The sequence below is a fragment of the Lepidochelys olivacea genome, assembly GCF_965140295.1.
Source record: "Lepidochelys olivacea isolate rLepOli2 genome assembly, chromosome: 12".
Classification (NCBI taxonomy): Eukaryota; Metazoa; Chordata; order Testudines; family Cheloniidae; genus Lepidochelys; species Lepidochelys olivacea.
In genome coordinates, this window is record NC_140422.1 from 18,539,367 (window position 1) to 18,564,340 (window position 24,974).

General features: G+C 39.3%; 1 protein-coding gene and 1 long non-coding RNA gene across 4 annotated transcripts in view; one reads left to right on the top strand and one right to left on the bottom strand.

Annotated features, from left to right (window-relative positions):
- Positions 1 to 11,087, top strand: part of NETO2 (neuropilin and tolloid like 2) — a 49,794-nt gene extending 38,707 nt beyond the window's left edge. For 2 of the 3 annotated variants that reach the window (XM_084644490.1, XM_084644489.1), the window contains exons 8-9: positions 7,371 to 7,484; positions 9,460 to 11,087. In XM_084644490.1, the coding sequence (XP_084500616.1) occupies positions 7,371 to 7,484; positions 9,460 to 10,040 (695 nt within the window). In that variant the 3' untranslated portion in view covers positions 10,041 to 11,087. The remainder of the gene's footprint in view (positions 1 to 7,370; positions 7,485 to 9,459) is intronic. The other variant, XM_084644491.1, reaches the window with a different exon arrangement.
- Positions 1 to 24,974, bottom strand: part of LOC311528952 — a 151,882-nt gene that overhangs the window by 60,002 nt on the left and 66,906 nt on the right. The gene's annotated exons all lie outside the window — the stretch shown is intronic.

Sequence of the window (24,974 nt, forward strand, 5' to 3'; positions counted from 1 at the left end):
CAAAATTACAAAAGCTGTTTTGCTTTCTTCAGTTCACTTCTTCCTCAGCTACAATGATTAATAATAATAATGGTAGTTCTGGTGAGGCTATGCTCTAGCTTTGACATTATAAGATTAGTTTCTACAGGTCAAACTATCAGTTCATATTATAAATATTGATTTTTTTTTTCCATTCTTGCTTCTCCAACAAGCTGAAGTGATGAACAGGTATAAAGACAGACTCCTCTCTTTGAAAAAGCCGATCGCTAATCAAAAAATCTTTGCCAAAAGCAAGTCTGTAAAGATATGTACAGTTGTTCTTACCTATCTCGCAGCTTGAGGTTTGATATCTCAGGAAAAGGAGAGAGATAATGAGTTGATTTTAAAAAAATAAGGCCAATAAAACAGGGCATTTCATGCATCTTAAAAAAATCATTTTTAAAATATCCTTGTTATAAGCAAACTTCAGTGCTCAGAATAGTGAAATTATGTGCTTATTCTTTTTTCAGATCATTGAGCACTTTCTCTTCTACCTAGCTACTGATTTGTAATTATATGAATTCATCCATGAAAAAAAACAATATTTCTGAAGAGGTTTACGTAAATGAACTAATTCTGCATGACATATTCAGTTCACAACTACCCATTGCAGACGTGACTGAAATAGCGTAACTCAGCTAAAGGGGATGAGATAAAATAGAATGTTTTGTTTTTTCCCTTGATACAGTTTATGAACACAACTACCTATATTAAAAGAACCTTAAGTTTGCAAAGTCAAGCACTCAAAAATAAGGAAATGCCAGAATTAAGGTTGCCTGTGAAACCTTAATTTAGCCTTGTTGTGCATATGTGTTATGATCTTAATGAAGTGATTACATACTATTTTTTCCACTTATTCAGTGCACCGAATGATCATATCTCAATATTGTGTTCTCCTCAGTTTTCAGTGTGTGGCCCTAAACCTTAGTATTGTAGTCTGTTTTCTCGTGGAGATTAAAGGTCAAAATTATCCACTAGGTCTGGGTGCTGACTGTGAAATGCCTAGGACCAGAGTACTGTACTAAGCACTTTGTATTCAGGCACAGCTCCTATTGACTTCAGTTGCAGTTGTGAACAAGTGCCACTTCTGTAAATCAGGCCCCAGAGTCTCAAGTGGGGGCATCCAGAAAATGAGGAATTCTTAATTAGTGACCTGCCTGTGAATAATTCTGGCTTACATGACATGTCCAGCATCACATAGGAACTTTGTGTGACAGAGACAGGGATCAAATCCAGTCCACCAGAGTGGCATTCTCTTAACCATGAGATCCACCTTTCTTTTCCTGTAATTCCCTCTCATTTGGTAGGTACCTTCCAACTTAATCAACAAATTAGAGAGGGTCCTATAGAGAAAAAAGCTGCTTTTACAACACAACCCTGATTCCACCCCAGAGCTGGGGTCTTGTGGAAAAAAGATCATGTAATAAAAGACACTTGTGTACCAGAAACCTTAAATCTGGCATTCCCTAACTTTTGAGTGCTTGCTTTTGCAACCTGAATAACATTCTTCAGTGTAGTTTTGTGTAGGAGTATTCTTATGGCTCTCTGCTCTCAGTTCCAGTGCCTGACTACTTCCAAGCCTGGAGCAGCAATTACCAGGAAAGTCCAGCTTTACCCCTGTAGCCTTAGACTGAAGCATCCTTAGTCACTCTTGTGGGGATGGTGCATATGCAGTCCAGTCAGCCACTAGGAGCTGGGAGCATACGCAGTAGGGACAGAACAGTTTAGTAATCTAAGTCTCTACTGAGCATGTACAAACTGGGTTTGTTTTTTTTGGTTTTCAGAGACTTAGCAGTTGGGCAGATTTTCACAGGGATGGCAGAAGTCACATCCCTGACACAAGGCCACCACCAAAAAACTTCATTTCAAAGGGGAAGAAATCCTTCCGAATTTAACAGACAAATTATATTTTTTTTACTTTGTCATCTTCTTGGAAACAACTGAACCATTGTGGCTGACATTTCAAAAAATTCAGCTTGAGGCAGACACCCACCATGGAAAATTTTCAGCTCAGATAGTTGGGTTTTGCACAGTTACTTGCTACTGAAAACAGAGTCCTATAATAGGAAATGTTACGCAACCTGAATAGATAGCCAAGTATTATACATGGTACTGCTAGTACTATTAGAAGAGAATATATTGATGGGGCCAGTTGGTCCTTGCCCCTTTTGCAGCAAAGAGAGGTTGCAAGGAGCCTTCTAATTCCTTTGCCCTTCTTGACAACTTTCCAATATAAGTGATGGGGAGGGTAGAGTGCAGCCTGTGTGTTCCATCCAGGCAGATGTGCTACTACAAACCACCTCCTTTTAGAATGAAAGAGGCAACAGAGAGAAGTCAGTCTTGCACCTTCTCCATACCAGTCCATGAAGCTGGCTGGGTGCAGAAAAACTCCCCAGAACATCCGGTAGCAAAGGGAGAGACTGTGCATTCTGGGGCATAATTATTTTAGTTCTCTGAGAGGTGGGATGGCTATATACCACCCCTGTCATTAAATAGCACAATCTGGGCCTAAGTTCGTGAAAGGAACAGAAGACATTTTCATTAGCATATTCAGCAAACAAGCAACTATCCAGAGAGACATCATCCTCTTTTAGAAAAGCACCGTTAAACTATCTGAAGATAAGTAGTGAACATAGCTAAATGCTATTCAGTGTTCATCTACCATATACAACATTCTGACACAAGAATCAGTGTACCAAGTATTAACACTCACTGTACATGGAGATGATGATACTAACCTCCTTTGTAAAGCACTTTAAGATCTTCAGATAAAAAATGCTATGTAAGAGCCTGGTATTATTATTATGATGGCTAGACCATGTGCTCTCAAACAGAGTCATGACCCCTCAGAGGGTCATGAGGTTATTATGTGGGGGGGTCGCTGAAGCAGGGCAGTTGGACTCCACCCCAAGCCCTGCTTCACCTCCAGCATTTATAATAGTGCTAAATATTTAAATATGTGTTTTTAATTGGGGGGGGGGCACATGTTGCACACAGAAGCTTGTTGTGTGAAAGGGGTCACCAATACAGAAGTTTGAGAACCGGTGAACTAGACCTAGGGCTCCTAGTTCATTCATAATTGCTTGAAAACTGAACATGTCATGAAAAATCAATTTCATTTACAGGGGTAAGCAGGCTCTTGGTTGCCCAATATCATTAGCGGAGTCTCCTGAAATTGTGGCCAAGTACATTGGGGCAGATCTCTACTGTTGAGGAAAATGTCAAGGTCTTCAATGTCCACACAACCTGTTTTTAAATTCTCATTCAAAAGACTTTCCCCTTCTCCATTTGCAGTAAACTGCATGGTACTCAACTGATCTTCCTTGGCAAAAGAAACTAAGCTCTTTATTCTTCCAAGACATTCTCTCAGTTCTTGGTAATGTACATATTTCAAAATCAAAATGCTTTAAAAAAAATCTAGGGACAGAAAAAGGAAAGAATGTTTGTTTAAAATAAATCATCCAGGTATATTTCAAACAAAGTCAAATTTCACACCTTATAGTCAACCTCAAAATGACATGGCTGAGAGAAAGTATTACTGAAAAAAAAAAATTCAGCTTTCATCAAATTCCTGGTCTGATGCTATGTCCCATAGGTTTCAGAGTAACAGCCCTGTTAGTCTGTATTCACAAAAAGAAAAGGAGTACTTGTGGCACCTTAGAGACTGACCAATTTATTTGAGTATAAGCTTTCGTGAGCTACAGCTCACTTGATCGGATGCATACTGTGGAAAATACAGATGATGTTTTTATACACACAAACCATGAAAAAATGGGTGTTTATCACTACAAAAGGTTTTCTCTCCCCCCCACCCCACTCTCCTGCTGGTAATAGCTTATGTAAAGTGATCACTCTTTACAATGTGTATGATAATCAAGGAGGGCCTTCTCCCCACCCCACACACAAACCCACTCTCCTGCTGGTAATAGCTTATCTAAAATGATCACTCTCTTTACAATGTGTATGATGATCAAGGTGGGCCATTTCCAGCACATAGTTATTCTTCCCTCAGAAAGCACTCAGTTCTATCCAACAACTAATGTTTCTTTGGTGTTCCAGAAATTACAGCTTGCAGGAGTAGGTGATCAATTTTATCTCTTCTAAATATAAAAAAAAAAAAAAAAATCTAGTCAGTTCTTCCATCCACATGTGCTCTCAGTCCAAGAAGCTTAATAGTGTAGCTTTGATCTGGATCTCCAACATTTCCACTCTAATGGGCAGATTTTTTCTCTTTATATATGCTATGTGAAATGCTGGATATGCACCCATTTCTCAGTCTGAATCACTTAAGGTCCTTCTCTGTTTGTGCTATTCAGTGCTTGGTTCTATCCAGTCTAACCTCCATGTTTCCAACCAGAACAGTAGCTGATCCAGTGTCATATTCATAAAGGCTATAGCTGCATGAGTTTTATCCTCCTTATCATTCAGGATGAAGGGGCATGTAAGGATGTGGCTTGGGCACCAGCATGAGAACAGGTTCTCTTTCCAATAAAACAGTAACTAGTTAAATACTAGTTACGAACACCTCGGGAATGGAGGTTGTTCTTTCAAAAGTTTACATTTACTGAAGACAGCTGAAAATTGACTTAACAGCTTTGACACGTAACTTTGCAGAAGAAAAATGCTGCTTTTAACAGTCTTAATTTAAATGAAACAAGCATGGAAACAGTTTCCTTACCTTGTCAAATCTTTTTTTAAAAATTTTCCCTTTACGTTTTAAGCAAATACTGTACTGTATTTGCTTTTTGATGGGGGAGTGGGGAAGTCTCTGCTGCTGCCTGATTGAATACTTCCGGTTCCAAATGAGGTGTGTGGTTGACTGGTCAGTTCGTAACTCTGGTGTTCATAACTTAGGTTCTGTAGTTAAAGAAGCAGCCAGAGTTTGAGCAGGCAAAAACCTTGATCTTATTCTTCACTATTGGCACTTAAAATAAATGAATGGCCAGATTTTCAAAAGAGCTCAGCATCCAGCATCTCCCATTGAGAACAAACTGACCCTTATTTATGCACTTAAATGGGAACAGAACTTTCTTGAAAATGTGGCCACTTATTTGGATGCTTAACACTTGGGTGCTCAGCTCTTTTGCATATTTGGCTCAAAATCACTATACATTCAAACTAAATAGCAAAAAGAAATTAAATGGATAAGTGGAAGTTGCTTTGAAAAGGCAATACCTCACATATTCCCTTCCGCCTCTACTGCCTTAAGCCTCTCATTGTTAATTTATACAGTGACTCTTCTCCACAACTTTCCATGAATTATTAATACTATAAAGCACTGTTCTTCAAAAGGATCTCAAAGTACTTTCCAGATATTTAAATTTTTGCAACACCCAGTCAAGGAAGGTGTGTGAAACAGTAATTTCAGTATTTTTAAATATCATTACTATTAACATAAAAATTGGGTAACATGCATTTTCTAAAGTTCCTAAATTATGTATGACGAAAGCTTTATGATCCAAAGAGTTGAGACTACAAACAGATGATCGTCTATGGATCTATTTCTTTCCAATATAGAGGAACTGATTGATAACATGAAAATAAAGCTCAGAAGCAGTGCACATGAGCCTGTGGAATTCAGCACAGTAAGAAATGGGGTCATGTGAAGTGGTAGTACAAAGACAGTTTTAAGGAAGGCAAATTTAGAGGGTTAAGAAATATAGGCTTAAAACCTCCATTAATTCCTCAGGCAAAACTCCAGCTGAAGTAATTAGGGTCCAGGGGTTTAACTGATGGGAACACATGGCAGAACTCTATCCCTTTCCCACTTGCCATCCTCTCCATCACTTACCTCTTGGGTTCACCTCAGCATTTGTGAACCCCAGATGCTCAAGCATGAGTTATCATCTGGGAAATATGTAATAAACTGGCATGTGAGCAAGACAAGCCACTACCTTCTCCTGGACACCACTGTCCTTACATTAAAATCAATGCTGATATGTAACTGACTTACAGAAATCTCTAGTGTATAAATACTACACTGATGTAGAAAAATGGAACAGAAAACTGTATAATGGATAGAATATCAAAAGCAGAAAGAATGCGAAAATTATATTTATTTAATGAAAATGGATGCTTTGACACTGTTCTAATGTCAAGGGCGTGTAATATGATAGAAATTTAAAATCCTCTTTAGAGAGAACGTATAGTTATTTTATTTCTTCAAATTTCTTATAAACAGCTGCCAGCTAAAGGCTGCTCTTCCTTAAACCCTCTATTATCTTCTAATAAAAAAGGCCCATTAATGAGCAGGAGTTTACCTCTTTCACCATGAAGGTCCAAATGACCACTGTATACAGTATAGCAATAACCATTAAGCCACAGGTGGCAGGTTTGTTAGAGTGTTTACACTACTGCTGCCTACCTGACAGACATTTCTAAACGTTTATAAAGCATTTGGAGATCATCAGAGGGCAGGCAGTATAGAACTGCTGAATGCTACTATTTATTATTGTTACCAATGGATTGCCACTTTAGCTATATAATGTATTTTTTATACTAGCCTCCCAGTTGCTTTTGGATTCTATTCATGGTATCTCCTTTAATCTACAAAGCTCTATAGGGCTTGAAGCCAAGCTACATCTCTCTTCATATGGACTGTCTCAATGGCTGATATCAGCAGAGATGTTCTCTTTGAAAATGCCAAGATTTGAATTCCTGAGGAGGAGAAAGAAGAGAGTTCTTAGGAAAGGGACCTTAACTGGGGAACTTGTTAGCTCCCAGTCTGCAGGAAATGGAATCTGACCTTCACTTAACAGCCTAGGTTCTGGAAGTGCTGGAAGAAGGGTAGGAACCTTAGCTGCCTCAGATCTACACCGCGTCTCCCTTCGATTTTTAATGTTTCAGAGCAGGAATTTGTCATATCTCATTCATCTGTAAAGCATGATGCACTTATGGTATTCTGTATAGATAGGAAGTATACTCTTCAGGGAAGAAACTGACTTCCTGTGAGTTTGGAAAGCATATGACCATTTTGGGCACCACTGCAATCTCAATAATCAACAAGTAATTCAGAATGCAATATAATGCTATAAGACAGGCATTTAAGACTATAGAAGCTTTTTCCATCACATGCATTGGGTGGCCAACCAGTGTATGACTCTTATTGCTAACCACTTGGATCAGTACTATTTTGTTCATAGTGTCAGTTGTGCATCCAGAAGCAACCCCAAATGGGCGTATACTAAACTACTTAATAAGGGATATGCAGGAAAACTCATTTAATGTGAAATCTTAGATCAGTCAGTGAAAGAAGGAATATGCATATTGAGAAATATAAAGTTTCTTCACAGACTTTGTGCACTCTGTGAGCTCTTGGCAACTCATAACTTGTTTTTCCTTCTCTCCTGCAGCTCCATGCTCAGGCAGCAGTTACTTTTGCCATAGCAACATGTGCATCAATAATTCTTTGGTCTGCAATGGCATTCAAAACTGTGCATACCCTTGGGATGAAAATCATTGCAAAGGTGAATATAGTGCAAAGCATAACCTTGGTGATCCAGGATTGTCAGTTAGCCTTTCATTTAAGAAAGTCATAAAACATCTTTTCCTGCAAATGTGCTGAAGACAGCTATTCTACTTAACTCAGGGAGATGTTCCAAATTTTTAATTTAAAACCAAGACGCCTGTGAGCAGGGTTGAAGAATGTACCTGCCCTATAAATGAAACATCACATGCCCTTCACAAAGTATATTTTAAACTTTACACAGAACATTGGGCCTACTAAGTATATGCTTCTGTATTTGCCTGATTTGTACCGCTACCATCTATTCCTAAACCTTGATGCTTTTGCAGGAAAAATCCTTGTTTTTTGAAGGAGGCCCCTTTATGTTACAGTGTGAAAATATAAATGTAGTTACTAAGCTAAAATGTATCATGTCACAGCATCTTTGTTTTATTTATTACAGTTAACAAAACTGATCAGTGGCTCCCAAGTTTCTATAATAAAAATCAAGTTTGCTGCACCTGAAGCTCTGCCTGTGCAAGTATAATACACATTTCCAATCAGAAATGGTTTTCTGAGATGTTTTCCTGAACTATGGGTGCTTTTCTGAAATATACACCTTTCCTAGAATGCTTCACAAACCTACTGCAATATGACAGATTTATTTATTAAATATATAGCAACAAAGCAATACCATCTTGCCCAGCATTTTTAACTACTGTGTGCTCAACTACATTCCCCATTATATTTTAGCTTTATACATGAACAGAATTCTTAATACCTAGCATCACAGGAAAAAAAACAAAACGCAAACCCAGAAAGCAGTAAATATTTTTACTGTTTTCTAATGAACAGTGTGTTGTATTCATACAAATTTCTTTTAGTCATTCAGGACAAATACTTTTTCCAGAGCAAAATATTGCTAAAAATTTGTCTCTTACGTGTGGGAAACTTGCTGTAATCAGATACTGCCATCTTGTGTACTTCCATAGGAAGTTCTATCAAGAAATTATTTTTTAAACTGATCTTATGATGTGGAATGTTAAATAACTTGCAATGCAATACGTAGGTACAATTTAGTCCAGTTATGAAGCCATCCAGTGAAGGCAAGATAAATAGTATGGTTGGATTTTTTTATATTGTTTTTTAAAGGACTAGATAATTTTGGGGTCTGGTTTTTCCTCCATTCAAATCAATAGGAGTTTTGCCATGAGCACCAATGGATGCAGGATTGGGCCCTTTGTATATGAGCATTTGTAGCTATACAAGCTAAAGTAATGATATGCTGTTTAATCAAATTTTAGATTTCAGAATGTAAACTAATTACCACAGGGGTCAGGAAGGAACCCACATCCCAATTAAATAGGTATGTTGTTGGATTAGGGGAGGATCCCAGCAGCCTTTGAAGTATCAGGTGTTTGTCACTGCTGAAGGCAGGGGTATTGGATTTGCTGAACCATTGCACTGATTCAATATGGCAAATCCCACAAATCTATAAGTCCATTACATTTCTAAGGTTGTTCTAATGTAACTTCTTTCCCCCAAAACTATGGGCCATATTCTCCTCATGAATGTTTGTACGAACCTCCAGGAAAATAGCACACACTTCTATGAGAGCAGAGCATGGTCCTATGCATCGAAAACTTGCCTGAAATTACATGCTGTTGAGTGGGCTCAGTCCTGCGGTTCTTGCTTATCCCTTATGAAACAAAACTCCAGAGTAACCAGTGATTTTTGTCTGAGTAAGGACTAATACTTAAAGCATACAGGGCCAAATTCTGCTCTCCCTCACAGGGATGCAGTGCCCATTAATGGAGCCAATAGTTAATAGACATTTGCACCCATATGAGTGACATCAGCATATGACCCGCCCTATAATTTACACTTTTCATTATCTTAAATCTTTGCATACCAAATCAAACCTGAAATTTTACTGAATTATTTCTGATCAGACATTTTAGATAGACTCAAAAGCTAACCCTCTCTCTCTTTTGCAGAGAAGAAAAAAACTGGACTGTTTGAACAAATCACCAAAACTCATGGAACCATCATTGGAATTACTTCAGGGATAGTTTTGGTTCTTCTCATAATTTCAATTCTGGTGCAAGTAAAGCAGCCTCGCAAAAAGGTTATGGCCTGCAAAACTGCTTTTAATAAAGCTGGCTTCCAAGAAGTATTTGATCCTCCACATTATGAACTGTTCTCATTAAGGGATAAAGAGATTTCTACAGACTTGGCTGACTTATCAGAAGAACTTGAGAACTATCAGAAAATGAGACGCTCCTCTATTGCTTCGAGATGTATTCATGACCATCACTGTGGCTCTCAAGCTTCCAGTATAAAACAAAGCAGGACCAATCTCAGTTCCATGGAACTTCCTTTCCGCAATGATTTTGCGCAACCTCAGCCAATGAAAACATTTAATAGCACCTTCAAGAAAAGTAGTTACACATTTAAACAGGCCCATGACTGCCCTGAGCAGGTAATAGAAGACAGGGTGATGGAGGAGATTCCTTGTGAAATTTATGTGAGAGGACGAGAGGATGCTGCACAAGGCTCATTATCTATTGACTTTTAATCTCCTGTTAAAGGTAAAATTGGTATGTGTGGGTGTGTGTTTATCTGACACACACTGTGTCTGTATAAAAATACACCATATGTAGTGTGTGTATAGGTACACACACTTTTTAGCTTACTGTATCCAATATTTTTAAAAGGAAAGATCTTCATAACCAATAATTGTTGCAGTGGTGGACTTTGCACCCATCCCCCACAAGCTGCCACTTGGCTTGAGCAACAAAACAGAAGGTTTTGCATGGGAACAATCAAGAATATTTTTAACTAAATGTGAAAATGACTAGATTATTTTTCTGCCCTCCCTTTCATATTATTTCTCTCTTCCTTTGTTAAATAATTAGTTTTCAGACCAACTAGTTTAAGTAAAAGTGGTAAAAGGCACCACATATTTTGACACAGATGTCTGTGAGCATATTTATCAAATTGCAGCTAGAGTTACTTTGGTAAATGCTAATTAAGACGAGTTATGTTGCATCTTGACTAGTTTTTATATTGCTTCCTTAGTCTCTGTGTTCCGTGAGAAATATGTGAAATGGTCTATTGCCTTTTAACAGTATTTTATCTTGGCTATACAGTATTCATTTTAGTATCTTTGGGAATATATGGCCTTTGCAGGTTGTGGATTAAAATTTAACCCAATTCTCAAGTACGTCTTGGTAGATACAGACTTTACACAGAAGCTTCTTTCAGGAAGATGGTAGATTTTCAAAAGCATAGGGTGGGCTGATTTCTGCCATGTGTTAAAGCCATGCAACTCCATTGATTTCACAGGTGTATAACTAAGGCTCTCTGTTTTTTCCTGTTACTTGCATAAAGAAACTCCGCTGACTGACTGACTTATATATTTCTGTCTCCTGTAGTGATCCTAGTACTATATTCCTTATGCAGCGCACCCTCCCTATTGAAATCCATGCTGGATACACTCAATGGGTGTCTGAATTGCACAGAAAGCACAGGATGAAGCCTGCTATGTGTTACACTTTGAGATCTATGTGATAACTAAGGTGTATGAAATTGTTGGGGACAAAGAGAAATCAAAGTAACTGAATGAGCTTTTTAGCACTTTTTTCTAGCACTTGTGTCCATGCTGCAAAAATGCACATTTCATACTTTTTTTTAAATTGCAAGTTAGACTTTTTTTTTACTGCACAAGACAATTTGTAAAATAATTATCATGGGTTTTTAGACTCTTTTGATGTAATTTGATACTAATACAAACTGTTTATTAAATCAAGATTTAACACATGTACAGTAAGCCTCTTTCAGTGTCCCCATTAGCAGCATTGAATAACAGGCAGTGATTGGTGTGTACATTGTAACTTGTAAAGAATACTTAACATACGTTAGCCTTTTTACTCTTTTTTTTTTTAAACACAGAAACTGTTACTCTTTCACTAAATGTGACCTTACAGTTCTCAGTTACTGGACATATCCTGTATTAAATGTACATAAAGACATAAATCAAACTTTTTTTTGGTGCTGACTGCAATGAAATTTAATTCAGTTACTGGAGGTTTCTGCACTGCGAGGACATAGCAGTTGCTGGGCATGTGTATAAAACAGACTATTTTTCCTTTTTAAGATTAAAACAAATGAGACTTTAATTGCTGATTTCCTGACCAGGTATGATTTGATGGTGGGGAACAAAACTATTATTTCTGTCCCTTTATAGCAATGGGGTTTATTTAAAGTTAGGAACACTCCTTCTCTGTTTGCTTTATTACTGAACCCAAGAATCAGAACAACTTCAACTTACTTGTATCATCTGTTAAAAATGGTACATGCCACTCTATCAAAGCAATGCAATCAGCTTAATTTACCTAATATACATGGACAGTAAATGAAAGTGTGCAGACATTCATTGAAATGTTATCTGTAAGACTTTCAGCTCAAGAAAACAATTCTCATCCTGAATTCCATTTCCCGTGAAACAAAACACTGCCACTAAAGAGAAATTCTAAGACCAGCCATTTGAAAAGAGAATCCAGCATCCTCTGTTAGGATTTTAGACCCAGATGTAATTGGTGATATGCATTTTAGAAGTCATTTTTGGCTTTAATAGAAAAACACAATCTTTTGGATTTTTAAAACTTCAAGGAGCCCATAGCACTGTTCCCACCCTTTCTCCTATCCACTCATTTCTGCAGTATTTTGATTTGTTCTCAGTATGTTTCATGTGTGTAGACCAGGTCAGAATTTGGCTAGATGTGTTTCCCCAGGCAGTCATTACTAAAAAGCCAACATTTAGTGAGTAGTGGTACTTTTGATACTGCCATCTATTCCAGGGGTAGCCAAACTTACTGACCCTCCACGCTGCACACAACAATCTTCAGAAGCGCAAGAGCTGGGGCACGCCTGCCGCAATTTGGGCCTTCTGCCCTGCTGCAAGGTGGAAGTCCCAAGCTTTCCCCTGCCCAAGTCTGGTAGGTGAAGAATGGAGGGGGCCTGGGCAGAGGGGGGCTCCATGAGCCATGCTAACTGTGAAAGAGCTGTATGTTGCTTGTGAGCTACAATTTGGCCACCCCAATCTATACCTTGATACTGAGATAGCTTAAACATCACAATGCTACTGTCTGCTGCATGATTTACTACTTGTTAACTGGCCCTACAATTTTTTACCCTTTAATAAATATGAGATAAGAGGGACAATCCAAGACTCTTGGAAGGGGTACAGGGAAGTATCTAGAGTTGTATATAGCTGTGATTCATCATGTCACCGAGATTGGCTCTAAAATGCTGCAGCATTTCAGGGATCACAGGAATCTTAATTTATACAGAAAAAGTATGACATTTTCTTGCTTTATAGGAAGAACGTGGTCTTCATAAAGTGTACTAAGGACAAAGAAGCAGTATACATATTGTCATCTACATTCAACACACAATTAAAAAGAAGTGACGGAAGAGCTATCATTTGCATAACAAATTTTGAGAACAAAACTCGTGCCAAAATTCACATCATTTTTATGTACTGAAAAGCCCACCTTATCCATCTGTTAGTGACTTTCCTAACTGTGCAAAGACCTGTGTATCAGCAGTGACTCAGGAAAAAGACACTTATTCTTTTAATAAATCATATGTTGCTCAACTTTCCTATATAGCTGAATGCTGCAGACATCACATGCTCTACTGCCTACATGCTTCACCAACAATGTTGAAATAGTACTTCTCACTGGTGCCTGAAAAGCCAGAATGAAGTTGGGACCAGAGCAGAGTGAAAATGAGAGACTTCAATTCAGGCCTCATGCAAACATTTTATTCAGCTTTGAGCCTCCTCTATTTTCAACTCTGCTTTTCATATTCAAATATACTCATGCCAAAATTCAGACAAAGCCACTTGCTCTCACCTGGTGTCAACACAAATCCATGCATCACCCCAGTGCTTGCTCATTTCACCAAATGAAAGGTTCCAATCCCTCACAAAGCCAAACGTACAGACATTTTACATGGTTTGGGGTTACAGTGAGAAACATTTAAGACTACCCTAACTGTAACCCACTGGAACAGTTAAGTAATTTACATATGTTAATACTATATACGTTTATCTATAAAAAAAATCTGTCATCATCTGTCTATTCCTGCTTTGAATGTGATTGTGTTATCAGTTTATGAGCTAGCTGAGTGATATTTGCAAGGTTTTTGCTTCTCTCTTCCCTTAACTGTCCCTGTAGAAGATAAATGCTGATAAAAATGGACTCCAATACGAAATGCGTGTAGCTGTGAAAGGCTGTTTTCACTCAGTTTCTTTTGCTACACTCCATTTTACAGAATCAGCTTAGCTAAATCTGTTTTCCATCTGCTTTATATATCACCACTAACAATCATTTTTGAATTCTCAATTTGTTCTCCCTTATCTAGCCATTGTTGATAATCCAAAATACAGCAGATAAAACAGCTTAATTTCTATAAGCCTATTTGATCCTAGAGAGTCAAGCCTGGAGACAAACAAAGTGAAGACCTCATGTCTTTGTATGTCTTTTTATTACCGATGTGTCATTTCTACCAGTTGATTTTAATCAAAGAAATGCATGTTGTTTATGGGTCAGATCTGACCAGCGAGAGAAAAGTGCTGTGAAAAACCAACGAACAGGTACATAGCACATACACATTGCAAGATAAATGTTAAAAGTCACGGGGTTTTGGCTGGTAGCTGTCCCCCCACGGTCACCTACTGCTCCTGGCTCCTGTTCCATAACTGTAAGGGTGGTTGTGCCCAGGAGCTGCTGCTGGGTAGTGGGTAGAGTAGGACATAAATGCATGAGGCCAGATTCTCTTTTCTGTTCCAACCCCTTTGCATGTCACTTCTGGTGTGAAGGGAGCAGCATGTACTGCTCCCACCCCCTAGGAACACCCACGCAGAGGGGCTGGAGACCTGTACCAATTTGAAGAAATTAGATTGCAGATACATGGAATTTCCCTCTGCCACCTCTACTGTTACAGCCCAGGTTACTTGACCTCAAATCTCACAGTCTGGCCCAAAAAGTTTGTTTCTGAAAACCACTTCAGTTGGGTCACATTTTAGAAGCAATCCTCTGCAATTTTACCTGAACTTGAGAAGGGTTGGGTCCTAGCTGGGTCAGTTGTCAGGAGGACAGAAAATAGCCTCACTCTCTACCCCGCAATAAAGCCACAGAAGGGAAGACGGGGGGGCAAAGAGGAATGTGAGGGGTAGTATAGCGGAAAAGCAGGGAAAAACATGGCAGGTGACTGTAGAGAATGGACTAGGGACAAGACACTGGCGGGGAACACAGAAGAAAAATTAAGTGTAGCAGAAGAGTAGGTGGGAAAGGGAGAGAGACACAACCATGACAAGGGAGGAGGAAAGAGGTAGAATGACGGCTGCCCCACCTCTTGGGATAGGAGAAGGTTAGTGTATTCCCCCATGGAGCAGTGACCAAAAAGACCCACATTCTTGTGTATGTTCTTCTGGTTGAATTTGAATCTTAAATGCTCATGTACAATTTGAAGGTAGGCAGCTTCCCCTTAAAGGCTCTGAAAATCTAAAGCTAATTTAAAAAATAAAACATTCTTACAATATTCATAATTTTTAAACCAATCTTGTATTTTAGAGTCTGACATGAATTTTGAATGGTTGAGACTGACAATGCTGCCAGCAGTTAGAAAGATAATGAACAAGATGCAGGCTCTCTGCACTTCCACTCCCCTGACTCAAAAACACAGGTTCTGATGATTGCTTTAGGTCCGAAGCCTTAGACTGTACCCTTATTCTGGCCAGGCTAGGGCACCTGCAAAACACCAGTCCCCTATGCCCATCTCCACCTACAGATTACTCATTAATCTGAGCTGGAAGGATGGGTAGAGATTGAAGACAGATCAAGATATACATGCTAAAAAGACATGGAGTGCACTGACGGGCCCTGAACCCCATCCTGGTACACCCTTCCTGCACAGGTGTCTGGGGAGCAAGAATGGAGGTGCAACAGTTGAACCATGTAATGGGCACCACAGCTTTTCAGGTGTTTGTCACAGTGTTTAAAACCACCATGCTAAAATTCTGGTTTCGGAACACAAAATCACCTTCCCACCCCAGATGTCAGATAAAGAGCAGGTGAGCCCTTCCAGATGTCAGAGCTCCCAGGGGTTACTTCCTATTAAAATGGTTTGCTTTCTTAAAGAAAGGAAAACTGAGACGCAAGAGCGTGTCTCCCCTTAATCTAAAATGAATATAGTAAAATTAGAATAAATGAATCAATTCTTTGACAGTTAATGTCTGGAACTGTATTATGGAGAAATAGTTTTATCATTGAATATGCAAGTGTTTTATTTATTTTAGGAGCATACTATGTCCATGTTCTGTGCTACCAGGCTCATCTGAACAAGTCAAAAAGAAAGCAGACAATTTCCACATAAACACTTGTATTCAACTTCTACAGCACTAGACTGTGGAAACTACAACAATCCAAAGCATGAACCTTCTTTCAGGTCTATTGGCAAAGCCAGCCACCAGCCTGAACTTCTAAGAAGGTTAAATCCTAAGGAGGCGTGAAACTAGATTATGCTTCATTCTAAATGCAAACTAGGTGACAATTAAATCATAATCACTGGATATTGTCCTTTCTGAGGTGATGGCTAACTCTCCCTTGAATCTAATGGCATTACTTTGAAGGTAATAAAGCATACAATTCTATTGAAGCAATATGTTAGATTCCCTCACTTCATTAAACACTGTCAATACATCCAGTAAATTGAGGCTGCCAATTGTTTACTGGATAGCAATCTCAGTTACTGCTGGATTAGTACCTGAAAAGATGGTTCAAAGACTGATTTGTGGGGAGAAGAAACACTCGTGAAAACATTTACCAGGGTAAAAGAGATTCTTAAAAATAAAATGAAAAATAAATAAATGCCAGGTCTCTTAAACATGGTAGTGAAACTTGTAGTTAGCATGAAGAGAGGGGACATATCGAATAGCACTTGCTGTTTGGGTCTGCTGTATGTTTAATAAGCCAGTGGAGTAGGTCAGGGCCTGAGGATGAAGCCAAATCATTTTTATTTTTCCTGTTGTGATGGAAAACAATCTGGTAGAGCAAAGACATTCTGTTTATTTTGCCCTTACCAGAGGGAGCAGCACCTGTGCAAGATTTTTATTAATCTTCTCTAGTCCTTAACATTTATTATTGATTGTGAATAGAACTCCACAAGCTACAGTGACACTACAGAAGGTCTATGTAAAAATCAATCGCAACATAAATTAATTAAAAAGTATCTCAGATTTGAAAATATTTTGTGTAGGCTTTAAAAAAAGTCCAATTTCTATCACAGAGGTTGTGACTTTCTCCAAGCCACTTCTCCATTTAGGTCAGGCTCTCACACTTGTATGCTAATAATCAAGATTTTAAACTGGTTAGAATAATGCAGTGATAACAGAAAGCTGAGTTATACTCTTTCTTGAAAGACCCTGGAGCAGTGATCAACTCTGCAAGCTTAGAAAGCCTGCACTGTTTTGCTCATCACAGTGGAAATGGAGACAGTTTTGTTTGGGAAACACAGTCTTTTATAAAAAGAAAAGGAGTACTTGTGGCACCTTAGAGACTAACCAATTTATTTGAGCATGAGCTTTCGTGAGCTACAGCTCACTTCATCGGATGCATACCGTGGAAACTGCAGCAGACTTTATATACACACAGAGAATATGAAACAATACCTCCTCCCATGGAAACTGCAGCAGACTTTATATACACACAGAGAATATGAAACAATACCTCCTCCCACAGTGGGGTGGGAGGAGGTATTGTTTCATATTCTCTGTGTGTATATAAAGTCTGCTGCAGTTTCCACGGCATGCATCCGATGAAGTGAGCTGTAGCTCACGAAAGCTCATGCTCAAATAAATTGGTTAGTCTCTAAGGTGCCACAAGTACTCCTTTTCTTTTTGCGAATACAGACTAACACAGCTGTTACTCTGAAACAGTCTTTTATGAAACTAGTAAAGTGAAAATTCCGAATTTTTTTTATAACACATACAGGAATTCATTCTACATGTTGACATCTCAAAGTGATTTTGCTTCAGGTCTTGACATCAGCTTAAATAAAAGGGGAAAGACTTTTGTTAAAGCAAATGTACTTCATACACATTTCTCAGTCACAAAACTCCAAACAAAAAGGTCGGGTTGATTTAAAATGCTGTGCACTGTTTATGATTGTATTTATATAACCCCTATTTTGAATGTTGATTTACATAGCTAGTTTGTCACCGAAGTCTGCACTTCTGCATATTACTGCATTTAGGCAGAATGCCAGATGTGTAACACCAGGAGGAATTAATGACAACATTTCAGCAGCACCCACAGAGCTAGTACTGTACAGCAGGTGAATGCTAATGCTCAACAACAAGAGAAACAAGAACACAAAAACACTTCCTTTTCAATAACCTTTTTTTTCCCACCTAAGGAAACACAACTAAAGGCAAATAACTGTTCCATGGCAACACCACTAGACACAGGAGCTGAAGTTAAAAAGCAGCCCACAAGCTTTTGCTTCTTCTTTTGTGAAGAATTAATGGGGAGTAGAATTTTAAAAAATATTTCCAGATTAATGGTCGTCTTTCTAAGCAGATCACATATATGAATTTAGAGAGACAGAGCCTTATCATGCAGGCTTCACTCAGGGGAAATTCCTCACTTAAGTCAATGGAGAATTTTACCTGACTAAGACCCACAGGTCATGACCCATCCTTGTATGTCTAAAGATATGAATTATTCAGAGGTGTGAATTACAAAATAGATATATGCTGTAATCAGTTAACCAATTGATAGGCCTGCCTGTAGGCCTTAGGCAGCCATAGCAGAATAACCAAAACCATAATTCTATTAAACAAAAGCGTGGATTCTACTCCTTTCTCCTTCCCCCATCTCTTTGAAGGGGGTGCTAAAGCCTAATACAAAGCCCACTGAATTCCATGGCTAGTAGCCACGGACCAAGGGCCACCAGCACCCTGGAAGTAGAGTCAGCTGTAGTAGCGGAGAAGGGCAGAGCAGTAAACTCTATGGGCTTGTCTACACTTAAAACGCAACAGCGGCAAAGCTGTAGTGCTTCGGTGTAGGTACAACCTCTGCCGACGGGAGGGATTCTTCCAGCCACATAAGTACTCCACCTCCTCGAGAGGCGGTAACTAGCTGAAGGAAGAGTTCTTCCATTGACCTAGTGCTGTCCGCATGGGGACTTAGGTCAGCGTAACTACCCAGCTCAGGGGTGTGGATTTTTCACACCCCTGACCAATGTAGTTAAACCAGCCAAATTTTCTCATGTAGACCAGGCCCATAGAGTTGGAGCCAGGATTCCTCACAGATCCTTTGAGCTTCACACAATTAGAAGTCCACACTCCCTGTGTCCTTTTGTGTGGCCATCAAACCCATCTAGGATGGGAGAGTACACCAGAATGCCACACAAAAACGGATATTAGTTTCTCTTCTTTTTTTCCCCCTACTTTTCCTGTTTTTTCCATGAGTGTGGTATGTTAAGGCTGCTTCATGGGTTGCATAATATGTTTATGCACCTTGGATCTTTGAATGGAAAGACTTACACCAGCGTCAGCTCTTACTGTGTTTTTATTTTATCGGAGAGGAGCTCAATCTTCAAAATTTCTGATGCTGAGCCACATTTCAAGTACTCACAAAGCTGAAGGGTGGAAGGGGTGTATAATTTATTAATTATTCTGAATATTTCCTCTTACTTATGATTTTTTAAAGTCTGACTATCTGCTGATCATTTGAGAAGCATTTACCAAAACACTTAAGTGCATCCAGTTACTTAGAAGATTTTATAGGGATATCTGACACCACCACAAAATAGACATAGAAAGGCAATGCCTAATCCTGTGAGGTGTGTGTTGTCTCCAGTTAGATACAGGGCACTCAGCTCCCAACTGAAAGATCAAGCCCCTAAACAAATGGTTCTCAACCTGCGGCCATGTAACATCCTCAGGACCATACAGGTAGTACTGGCTGCGGCCCATAATGGTAAATAGGCTCAGAACCACTGCCCTAGCCTGTGAACTAAACAGGTTTGAAAAACAGTCACTAGCAGAGGCAGCTAGGAAAAAAGAAGCAGGGAATTCTTGGTGAAAAGTGTTAGCTACTAATGTGTTCCTTTTAAACAATGAGTTGTGGCTCAAAACAGAGATTAGGGCTTGGAAATAGTAGGACAACATCCTTCACGAAACTGCGGCTATGGACACTTTACATTTAATGTGACCCAACACTTTTTGGGGGGGGGCGGGGGGGGGGAGGAAGAGATGGCCTTTGGGGCTTAACTGAGCCAGAACACAATGGGTACTTTTAATGTGGCTGTGTAGTCGTGGCACCAGCACTGGGAGAGAGCTCTCCCAGCACTGTAAAAAACCCACCCCCACGAAGCGAGTGGCTCCCAGTACTTGTGCACAGTCTACACTGCCACTTGACAGCACTGAAACTTGCACCACTCCGGGGGGGTGTTTTCACAGCCCTGAGCGAGGAAGTTTCAGCGCTATAAAGTGGCAGTGTAGACAAGGCCTAAGATATCACAGGCATTGCTCCCAGCTATGTACTTTGACATCTTGTTCTAAGTTATTTGTTTTAATCACAAAGATTTAGATAAAATAATACCAGACCTTAAAAAACAACATTTATCTTATTACCATAAAAATTACCCAGCAGGATAAAAACGTAAAAGGAAAATCTTCAGGTCATTAAAGGTGCACTGCTTAAGTACTGAACAAGATAATTAAGAGACACTCCCTAGCAAGAGCTCTGTTCTGACTTTTGTCCTTTGCACCTGTACTATTTTGCCTCATGCCTCTTCTGCACAGCAGGAATGGATGGTTTGTTGCAGCATGCAGCCAAAGGTACATCTAACACAAATAACTGCAAGCCAGCCACAGCTACATTATTTCAGAAAGCAGTTCAGACCTGTGCAAAAGGAATGACTCTTTCACCATAGACAAAAATAAACCTAACCTGAATGCCAATCAAGGATGGAGAATTCATCAATAGTTAATATCCAGCATGTCATTCACAAGAATGATGGACAGATTACAGCAGCTAGTTTGATCTTTTGAGGTCATGCATGAATAATCTGTCTTGGGTATGTAACTCTTGCTCAGTTATTACTCAGGCATTTGCTTGGGTCAGCAGAATGAGATGTACTTACTGCCTAAGACCTTGTATAGTTTACTTCTGGGAAAATTTTCCTACACAGTCCAAATGTGGCACAGTGGAAACAGCTAGGACTAAAACCTGCATTCAGTTACATTCTGTGAAACCTTTCTAACACATTGTTAGTTTACCAGTAACCATTCCTGAAAGGCCTTTGAGGAGGATTTGGCCCTTCCTTTCCCCCTTACAACATGGGATGAGCTCAAGAAGACTCTACTCAGACCGGTAACATTAATTTTATATTTTGCTTCTGCAAATACAGAGTGTCCTTTGAACAATTTCAATGACCTGGCAATACTTCTATCCAGAAGAGAGTAACTAATGCACAATTAAAAACAAAACATCTGATACTGTTAACTTGCTTATACTTCCCAACTGCATCATACCAGAGAGAGGAGAGTCCTTAGCCGTTGCTGCTTTCTGTAATTTTGTTGGCACTAGATACCACCATGAAGAGCTCATTAAATAGGACAGATTAATATGGCAGTTAAAATATTAAATATTAAGGAGCCTTACTTTCTTGCTGAAGGGACAGGAGTAACTCCCACTGATGTCAGAGGGACCTGCTGGGTAGTGAAGCACTTTGAAAATCCGTCCCCTGCTTCCGTCTTAGAAGCCTAACTTTAGGCACCCATTTTGGAAAATCCTGGCCTAGCGCTTTAGAGCCAAAAATGAGATGAGATTAGCAAGTACCAGGAAGAGGTGACCCAAGTTGGACCTCATTAAAACCAGGGATTGATTCAGACTATAAATAACTTGGATCTACCAAAAACCTGACTCTCCAGGCATCCTGGATGACTCACCACCTCCCCTTCTCTTGGTCACATCATGACACAATTGGAGAGATTGAAAAAGATGCCATGGCTCTAGTGTGTTCTGTCTCCTCCCTGGGATCTAAGATAGCAGTAAACAGTGTGGGCCTTCTACTCTTCTAATGTTGCCTTCTACTGCTGACTTGCTGCTCCAGTGGGGTCCTGAGCACAAGAATACTATCTTAATCCTTGCCTAGCTGATAAAGAACTAATCTCAGGAAAGGAACTGTGTTTGTCTTCTGTGTTTGTACAGGACCTAGCACAATGAGGTCCTGGTCCATGACTGGGGCTCCTGTGTGCTAGTACAAAACAAATATCATCATCAAGCAAGTCTTTTTTTTTTAAACTCGGGGAACAACAACTAGGACTCATGGGCAAATGGCAAGATCAGTTCGTTCCCAGGTCTGCACACCAATTGCAGAGTGGAGAAATATGACAAAGAACCATGAGGAAATACGGTATATATATCTATTTTAACATGGAAATATAGCCAATTTCTTTTCAGAAGTATAAGATATCACTTCACCACAAACACCATGTGCTGCTGAAATATTTTAACACCTGTTTTTTGTTGTTGTTTTTTTTAAGTGGAACAGTTACTGCAACATACACAATTATGTTCACAGCATGTCTACCGAAACGACATTACATGCTTTCAGAAAATGAATAAAAAAATAGATAACATTACTAAAAGAAAAATAATTAATTTAGCAAAGAGTCACAAACCATTTATTTTACAGCCACTGGAATAAATATATTACGGAGTTGGCCAGTCAACACTAATAAAAGCTCTCATCCCAAGATATAGGAAACTGTTCAAATGGCCATATGGTGCCATCAGATCATCTCTGACAAATACAGTCACATACAAAATCCTCCTGGTTGCTTTTGTTAATCAGGACTATAATCCATTAGTGTCAAACCAACGAATTTGAAGTGCTGTTAAAAATTGCCAGCAATAGTCCAGACCTGAACTAAGACACTATTTACTGAAAACCTCAGCTCCTTCTTCATCATGATTTCCCCTGTTATTTGAACCAAACTATATCTGCATTACTTGTGAGAGATTTTTCCTTTTTAACATCTAACAGTGTAACTTGATATATAAGAAGAACAATGTTTAGCATTTGCATGGTGTTTTTCATCCATAGCTCCCAGAATGCTTCAGTAAAGAAGGGTAAGCATCATTATATCTATTTTACTGCTGGGAAAGCTGAAGCTCAGAGAGTTGAAGTGACTTACCCAAAGTCACACTGCATGTTAATAGCAAATCTGGGAACAGAACTCTTGGACCAAATTCTTCACCCTGCTATGGCCCCTTTGCAATGTTCTGTCATCACAAAGGGACCATATTTCATATAAAGCCTGCTTACCAAGCACCCGGAAGAGAGCCTAACATGGCATCTATGGATACATCACATCATTTCATAAAACAGATGGTTTTGAGTCACACATTAAGATGATGTAACAGTTGGAAAATGTCTTTGAAAGCCACAACCATGTAGTTTCCAAGAGGTATGAAGGCAAAGAGGTCAGAGATAAGGACAGGGTGAGGAAAATGTGTGTAGGAGGACAGGAAGAGAGATCCCCCCACAAAAAAATCAGAAAAATATGTCCCTTTCCATTTCACTTAATTCCAAGTGGATTTTAAAATCTGTATGCTACTTTATATGCAGTAATAAAATAAAGTCACCTACTTGGCATTTGCTTTTATTTTCATTGGCCAAACCCTGAGTCCTTAACTCCGTTTTCATTCAGTCCTTATTCAGGATAACTCTCCACAGATTCCCAAGGTTTGTCTCACTACAACTCAGCAGACACTTCTGAGGGAATCTTCCTCTCCCCCAGCTCCATAGGGGACATATATCCATCCCCAGTGAAACGTTGCTCTGGTTGCTGAGGGACAATAACTATCACCATCTCCTTGATTGTTTGTCAGCTTTAAGGTTATCCAGTCTCTTCTCTATCCACTCTTCTTACCCTACACCAATCCCTGCCCCAGAGCTTCACCTTATTAAAGAAACCAAACCCCACACACACTTTCCTCAAAGTCTATCAAAACAATATGGACAAAAAACTATGGTTTCCTTGGCCAAGGGCAGCTTGTAGTCTGTAAGGCAATTTTTATTCCACGGATACATCAGTCATATATTCTCTCATTCCTTTTTCTCCTCTCCTCTAACAGTCTCTAGCTCTCTCTTTACCAATAAGAGAGAGGCATGAATGATCACAGGGCTGAGCATTCAAACCCCAACTCTCCCACTGACATACTGTGTGGGCTTGGGCAGCTCTCTGTATCAATTTCCCCATCTGCAAAATGGGGATAACAACCCCTACACCTGTTTTCACTAGACTTGCTCTTAATTTACACTGGTGTAAGTTTTAAAATAATTCAGTACAGCAAACCTCACAATTATCAGTTTAAGTTCTAGCAGTCATTTCAAACTCTCCCCCAAAAGCATTACTTTTTTGCCCCATGGGACAGAAAAAGGAAACCTCAAGAGATACTATATTGACCATAAATAATAGTATTCCCTGAAAAGTAAGTGAATTTTCTTTAATGATAAGCTGTTTGAAAATGTGAAGACAAGATGTTTTTAAAAGGACAATGGGCCAAATTTTATTCTGAGATAGGCTGGTGTAAAGGATTTACTTTGGATTTACTGGTGCATCTGAAAGCAGAAATTGTCCCATTATTTTTATGCAGTTCCTATTTTATATAAAGTTTCAGAAATTTCTCTCAGGAATAATCTAGTGAATCTGAAATCCTAGGTCAAAGTCCAGAAGGAAGGCAGACAGGTTTAAATGTGTCCACACAGTGGGAAGGAGGATACCCTGTTGTGCAGCTAACATAAGGGTTGCCCAAAATGGCAGTCATTGTGCTAAGGTTTGCATAAAGACTGCTACCAACTTGCTCCCCAGATGAGCAACTCACCAGAAATGGAGCTAGTGGCATGAAACCCTGACTCAGTTTCCTTCCTCCCTCACAAGAATACAGCTAGCGGAACTGGCCAGTGGAGGAGTATTCCGTACTCTTTAAAAGCACTATACCAAATCACTCTCCCCATAGTGAAGCCGGGGAGCTCCAGGATGCATTTTCCCTCTGTGAGGCAGACTGCTTCCCAATGCTCCCCTTGGGATGTTCTGCGCTGCTGTTTACAATGCCCATGGCTGAAAGGCACGATCTAATCCTGTATGTCCTTTTCAAACATTCCTTCTCCCATACACAACAATGTAGCCTTCAAAAAGGTTACAGTATCTTATTTCTAAATATTAAAAACTGACAATACTCCTGTAAGTTAGGGAAGAATTATCATCACCATTTTACAGCTATGCAAAATGAAACAAACAAAGGTTACCAGATGTGTCCAAGGTCTCACAGTAAGTCAACAGCTAAGCCCAGAATAAAACCCCTGAAGGTCCTGATTTCTTGCCTCTTCTCCAATTGCTCGAGAATGCTACTCCCTTGTAAAA